At 37.8% G+C, this 7,162-nt stretch overlaps 1 protein-coding gene across 1 annotated transcript; it reads right to left on the bottom strand.

Annotated features, from left to right (window-relative positions):
* Nucleotides 1-1,006: 1,006 nt before the first annotated feature.
* On the bottom strand, nt 1,007-5,829 carry LOC140371539 (macrophage mannose receptor 1-like; the record flags this gene model as incomplete). Its single annotated transcript, XM_072458708.1, has 5 exons — nt 1,007-1,517; nt 1,893-2,231; nt 2,843-3,235; nt 4,088-4,426; nt 5,409-5,829. Coding segments are annotated over 5 exons (1,854 nt in total), but the record flags the coding sequence as incomplete, so codon positions are not given.
* Between the last annotated feature and the right edge of the window lie 1,333 nt (nt 5,830-7,162).

The following is a 7,162-nucleotide window of genomic DNA, read 5'->3' as shown; positions in this document are numbered from 1 at the left end:
ATCTTAAGTGTGTTTGGTTCAGTGAGTGGTCCGGCCTGTAGGGGGCGCTTCAATGTGATGGTTTGAATGCAGTTTCTGGCATCATAATGAGACACACTAAATGAGGTTTACACACAGTAAAATGAGTCACACGCAGCACAGTCACATGACACTGTGAAGAGAGCAGTCTATACCACCAGTCACGGGGAGGTTTGTGGTTCAGTCCCTCACAATGCACCACCTCCACTGTCCAACATTGTCTTATTAAAATACAGAAGCGTCGAGCGTTTGCATATGACGTGGCTCAATTTACAGTAAAACAAAGAATAAGTACATAAAACCTTTAATGTTACGTAAGATATGTTCAAATGTTATAAAATATATAGTTTAAGAGTAAAATAAAACACGTATTCACGCTGTCACATCAAAGTAAAACCCTCCACCACAAACATAAGAACATGATCATCATAATAAAGCTCCATCATTAATCACAGGAATAATTAGCATCTGAAGAAAGAGTTCGAGAAGTTAAGCACGAGTCAAACTGTTAAAGGACAAATATTATGCATTATCTGTGTTATCGGCTTTTAAACTCGCTCTTGAGTCACTTCACTTTGACGTCTGGTGTTTTAGGAGTTAAACTAATGCTGTTAGTGCTCCATCTACTGGCAGCAGAGGGAATCACCATGGAGACAATAAACACAAACCCTCTTGCCTCGACGTGCTGATGAAAGCACAGTTTTAATGGAAGTGATTTGAGTCTGAGGATGATTTATGGATGAAAAGCTGCACAGGAGACCTCTGAGCTATGACGTCACACACTTGGGAAACTTGAAACCCAGAGTTTTTGTGAGGCTCTAAGGTGAGAGGACGATTCACCATAAAAGTGGGAATGAAGCTCTAAAGTTTCAATGTAGAGTTTTCAATATTAAAGACTATCATTTCTCAGGACGGATTGAGACCGAAATGGTAATTAAAATGCTCTTTTTAAGTGAATTTAAAACAGTTTTAAAAAGTCCCATGTGGTCTGTTTTAAGGGATTCTGAGAGCTGGAACTCCAGGGATGTTTTTGACGAGGGAACAATGTTAGAACCTGGTTTAAAGCTAAAGTACATTTTGCATAATATGTGTCCTTTGGCCCAGAATGCATCTGTCGCGGTCGTGAAGCAGGAGAACTCATTTACAGGAGGAGCCTCGACACACACAGATGAAGTTGTTTCCCTCCCCTAAGTCCCTCTTGACCCACTCGCCTCCTCTCTCCATGGCTCCACCCTTACTACACTCGCTCCCTTCAGTGCTCTTCCAGTTCTCGTTGGTGTCGGAGACGTAGTGGCCGTTGACCCAGAACCACGCCTCCAGAAAGCAGGCGTAGTGCAGCCCCACCCACACCTGCTCGGTGTCGGCCATCTTGGCTCTCACCTGGGCCATTTGCTTCAGGTGTTGGTGGTCGATGAACCAGGCCAGGTCGCGGTGGTGCTCTCTGCAGTGGACCAACGCCTCCTCAAAGGTTTTCTTCTCCTTCACCAGGATGAAGAGGTCTGGACAAACCAGAGGCAAAGTTTATGTCACAGGTTTAAACCGTGGAGGTAACCCATGGTAACCAACGTCGTGCAGCTCCATGTCGTGTCCACATGCTCATGTTCTACCAAACTAATGTGAAAGAATAAGTGTTTTTAACTGTAGGAAATTAATTTTTCTTTTGTGGTAATGTTGTGAAGTGAACAGAAGAATGAGTGTTGGCTTTGTCCAATCAAGTGCATAATGAATTGAATAAGTCAGTGAAGAATAAGAATAATAATAATAATGATTCCCTCTTGAGAATAATTGCACTTTAATGTCACACTGTGGAACATTCAGGCAAAGCCAGAGCGTCTCATCAGAAATGTTACACAGTGTTGCTTTAGACCACGTACCGTCGTAGCAGATGAAGGGGTTGTCATGGTTACAATCGTCTCGGATAAACGTTCCCTGAGGTCCCAGTTTGACACAGTCCTTGTCGTCATGGTCATATTCTTTATTCATTATGTCTTCGTCTGGACTCCAGTTCCTGAAGGAGGAGTGGCTTCCATCGGACCAGCTCCACGTGTCTCTGAACAGACCGATCCACCACTGACCACCACAACCACGCCCCCAATCTGTGATTTGATTGGTCCGGTTCATTCCACTGATCAGCTCTGAGTTTCTCTCTCTGCACTTGTGCTGAGCTGTGATCCAGTTCACACATTTGTCACTGAAATATTCTCCGCTGGAATCTGTAAAACAAGATTTTTTAAAGAAAACAGATTTTTGTCTTTAAATAATTACTTCAAGCAGTCTTTTTAGTCTTGCCACTAACGATCATTTTGTTAATTGATTAGTCCATCAATTATTCTTTTGATAATGGATTAGTTTTTCAGAACACAAAAGTTATGAGATGAAATGATTTTGTATTAAATTTGACTCAGATTACGGCTCAATTTCAGTCATAAAAGTTATTTTCTCAGCTCAGGGCACGTTTTGGAACCCGTGCACAGACCAGTGAACAATGACTCGGTGACTTAATTAGATTAATTAATGAACGATTATTTAATTAACCGATTAGTCGATTAACTTGATTCACCTAAAATAGTTTATTGTACATAATAATTATTGAAAACGATTCAATAAATATGCAGCAAACTACATCCACTCCATTTCAAAGGTGCACTTATGATAAAGCATGTGAGACTTTAGTTTTATTTACACTGAGGCAATATAAAATCATATCTAGATTAGTTTCTTTGACAAAGGGATGAGAGCACATCAGCACTAATTATGACTTTCTGCATGTGAATTATTGCCCGTTTTCCCTCGTACATATTAAATACTACAGAACACTTCTTACCGTTGTAGCAGATAAAACAGCGTGGCGCCCCACAGCCGGCGTCCGACCACTTTGAGTCTTTGTTAATAAACACACAGTTCTCTGGTCCGCCATTATCATTTGGTTCTTTGCCATTGCCATTGCCAGTGTTCAGATCCCAGTTCCCCTCGCTCTCGTTGAACTTCTCTCCGGGCTGAGACCAGTGCCAGGTTCTGTTGTTCCCGGTCAGGTTCTGTAGTCCAAACCAGGCTCCAGCTGCAGCTCGTCGGAGTTTCTCCAGGTCCTCCAGGTCCTTCAGGTCCTCCAGGTCCTTCACCGTGGCCAGGTCTGAGTAGTGTTTTCTGCAGTACTTCTGAGCAGCTTCCCACGTTTTAGCCTCATTTATGAGGTGAAACACATAGTTTTGGTCAGAAACTGCAAAACACAAACGGCAAAGATCTAAAAAACAGCACGATAAAGAGAGATCATCATTTTCAGCTCATGTACATTTACCAGAGTTACGTTTTTAAGTTTCATAGGGCAATTACTTGCCACAAATCATTTTTTTCCTCTTATTTCAGACCCAGTTTAGTCCTATGTTATCCATCGTTAAAAAAAAATCACAAATTAAAACTCTTTTGAATCATTAAAAGTGCTTAGGAGGCATTTTAATCACTGGTGTTTTCTAGAGAATAATATATTAATAAAAAATAAAAAATAACACAATGTTGATAATAATAATAATGATAATGATAATAATAATAATAATAATAATAATAATAATAATTGAATCGATAAAGGCCCTCGCTCCCCTTGCAACCGCAGCGTAGGAGCCACCGTGAAGAGCACATCTCTAATCCCCGCCTACATCACCTCTTCCTCACAAACAGCACAAACTTTTACACTACTTCATGGAACATTCTTACTGTTTATACATATATATCAAATATAAATAATATATGATATATATAATGTATATATATAATATATATATATATATATATATTAGATTTATTGTAGATTTTAAGAAAGGTATTATATACATATATATAATACATATATGATATGTCTTTTTATATATATATATATATATATATATATGATATATATGATATATATTTTATATGTATATATATAATATATATATATATATATATATCTCATAATAATAATAATACAATTTCCCTCTTGAGAATAACTGCACTTTAATGTCACACTGTGGAACATTCAGGCAAAGCCAGAGCGTCTCATCAGAAATGTTACACAGTGTTGCTTTAGACCACGTACCGTTGTAGCAGATGAAGGGGTTGTCATGGTTACAATCGTCTCGGATAAACGTTCCCTGAGGTCCCAGTTTGACACAGTCCTTGTTGTCGTGTTTTTTATACTTTTTATTCAAAATCTTATCGTCTCGTCTCCAGTTCCTGAAGGAGGAGTTGCTTCCATCGGACCAGCTCCACGTGTCTCTGAACAGACCGATCCACCACCGATCACAACCACTCCCCCAATCTGTGATTTGATTGGTCCGGTCCAGTCCACTGATCAGCTCTGTGTGGCTCTCTCTGCACATGTGCTGAGCTGTGATCCAGTTCACACGTGTGTCACTGAAATATTCTCCGCTGGAATCTGTAAAACAAGAGATTTGAAAGAAATTAGGATTTTCATAAACAAATAAGATCCAGATACTAATTGATATAAAAACTATATGGAAACTTGATATTCGTTTGAGCAGATTTCAATACTGTAAGAAATGCTGAACAGTTTTAGAATTGTCTGGACAAAATATTAATTTTGGTTGAAAATCATATTTTAATGTTTTCAAAAATAGTATTTTGAAATCTCTAAATTGGTATTGACCCTTTGGAGTGAAAGTCCTGACCATGAGATGACTCTGGACTCATTTATGATCAACACGAGTGAGTTTTCATCATCCGAGCTGGAGTTTGATTCATTTAAATTAGTGCGAGTTTTAAACAGACGTGTGGAATTATTTATGTATTTATTAATTACTTTTATTATTGAACAAATAGTTTAATCCTGCAACTAACGATCATTTGCTAATAGATTAGTCTATGAATTATTCTTTTGATAATGGATTTACTTAAATGATGTTTTGTTAAATTTGACTCAGATGAAGCTGAAGTGAAGCAGTTTGAGAGTTTTCATCAAAAACACAACATTTACACATTTTACACGTCGTTTTCATGGAATTACGGCTCAATTTCAGTCATTAAAGTTATTTTCTCAGCTCAGGGCACGTTTTGGAACCCGTGCACAGACCAGTGAACAATGACTCAATGACTTAATGAACGATTATTTCAATAATCAATTAGTTGCGATTCATCGATTAACTTGAATTGTACATAATAATTATTGACGACAACTCAATAAATATGCAGCAAACTATATCCACTCCATTTCAAAGGTGCACTTATGATAAAGCATGTGAGACTTTAGTTTTATTTACACTGAGGCAATATAAAATCATATCTAGATTAGTTTCTTTGACAAAGGGATGAGAGCACATCAGCACTAATTATGACTTTCTGCATGTGAATTATTGCCCGTTTTCCCTCGTACATATTAAATACTACAGAACACTTCTTACCGTTGTAGCAGATAAAACAGAGATCAGCCTCACAGCCGGCGTCGAACCACTTTGAGTCTTTGTTAATAAACACACAGTTCTCTCGTCCGCCATAATCATTTGGTTCTTTGTCATTGCCTTCGTTATTCCAGTTCCCCTCGCTCACACTGAACTTTCTCTCTCCGGGCCGAGACCAGTGCCAGGTTCTGTTGTTCTCCAGGTTGTTTAGTCCGATCCAGGCTCCAGCTGCAGCTTCCATCAGGTCCTCCAGGTCCTTCAGGTCCTCCAGGTCCTTCACCGTGGCCAGGTCTGAGTAGTGTTTTCTGCAGTACTTCTGAGCATCTTCCCACGTTTTAGCCTCATTTATGAAGTGAAACACGTAGTTTTTGTCAGAAACTGCGAAACTCAAACTGCAAAGATCTAAAAAAAACAGCACGATAAAGAGAGATCATCATTTTCAGCTCAGTCACATTTACCTGAGTAACGTTTTTAATGGTTGCAATTACTTACTACAAATATATTTTTTAAACTTTTGTTTCAGAAGTTTAGTCGTACGTTATCCATCATAAAAAAAACACTAAGTAAAACTCCTTTGAATCATTAAAAGTCCTCAAACTGTGCTTTTTGGCATTTTAATCACTGGTCTAAATAAATAATATAAAAAAATATAATGATAATAATAATAATAATAAAAATAATAGTAGTAATAATGATAATAATTAATAAATAAATAAAAAAGATGCAAAAAGGTAGCCTGAATCATGACACTAAGTTCATTGATGTAATTAGGAAATGTCAAAAGACTCTTACAGTAAATAAATACATACATACATTGATACATAAATACATATATAAATACATTGATACATAAATACATACATAAATACATTGATACATAAATACATATATAAATAAAACATACTCATCAGAAAGAGCAGCAGCAGAGTCTGATCCATCTTGAACCTGAGTGAGAATATTTATAACGTTAGACTGGACTGGAGCGGCAGAGCAACGATAAAAAAGTCCAAACTGGAACTTTAAAGCAGCTGAGCCACACGTTTGAGTTCAGACCTCGAGTCACGGCAGGAAAAATATCCAAAGTCAAAATTGCGCAGGAAAAATGTTGCTCACGACTCGCCGCCTCGCGCTCCGTCGTCTGCCGCTTCTGCTCCGGACGTGAGTATTATATGTCCATCTCTCCACTGGAGTTTAGATTGCATCTTTGGGAAATTTGCATCTTTTACCAGGAAAGAAACCAAAGAGGGGCTTTTTGGAGTTTGTTTTTTAGTCCATCTGACTTCCTCCTGCTCGTTTCCTTTAGTTTGTGCACATTAAATCATAAATGTATTAATTATGTCTCCAACTTTTCGGAACAAGCTGCAAAACTATCATCAATTTTACCTCAGGAACTAATCAATCAAGCAAAGGATATATTAAAAAAAACACCAATATGAAAACCTGTACTTTTGGGGAAGAAATACTTAGTTTTGTTAATTAAAACGTCAGATTAAAACGTAAAGGTGACTTTTTTTTTCATTTTTTATTTCACACAAGAATTATGCAGCTTTCTGGTCAACACAAGCAAATGCATTATTTCTTACCCACATTGAGCACAGAAAGCACAGACTTGTTATTTTGTTAATTACTGATGTAAAAGTGAATTTTAAAATATGAAAATCTCTTAAAAACCCACTGTGTCTTTTAACCCAGTGGTTCTCAACCCTTTTCACCCTTTGACCCCCATTTTACAAGTGGAAATGTTGACGGCCCCAACA

Source organism: Eucyclogobius newberryi, unplaced genomic scaffold (genome assembly GCF_026437365.1).
Source record: "Eucyclogobius newberryi isolate DKJ021-1_F unplaced genomic scaffold, fEucNew1.0.hap1 SCAF_22, whole genome shotgun sequence".
Classification (NCBI taxonomy): domain Eukaryota; kingdom Metazoa; phylum Chordata; class Actinopteri; order Gobiiformes; family Gobiidae; genus Eucyclogobius; species Eucyclogobius newberryi.
This window is presented reverse-complemented; position numbering and strand designations above follow the sequence as displayed.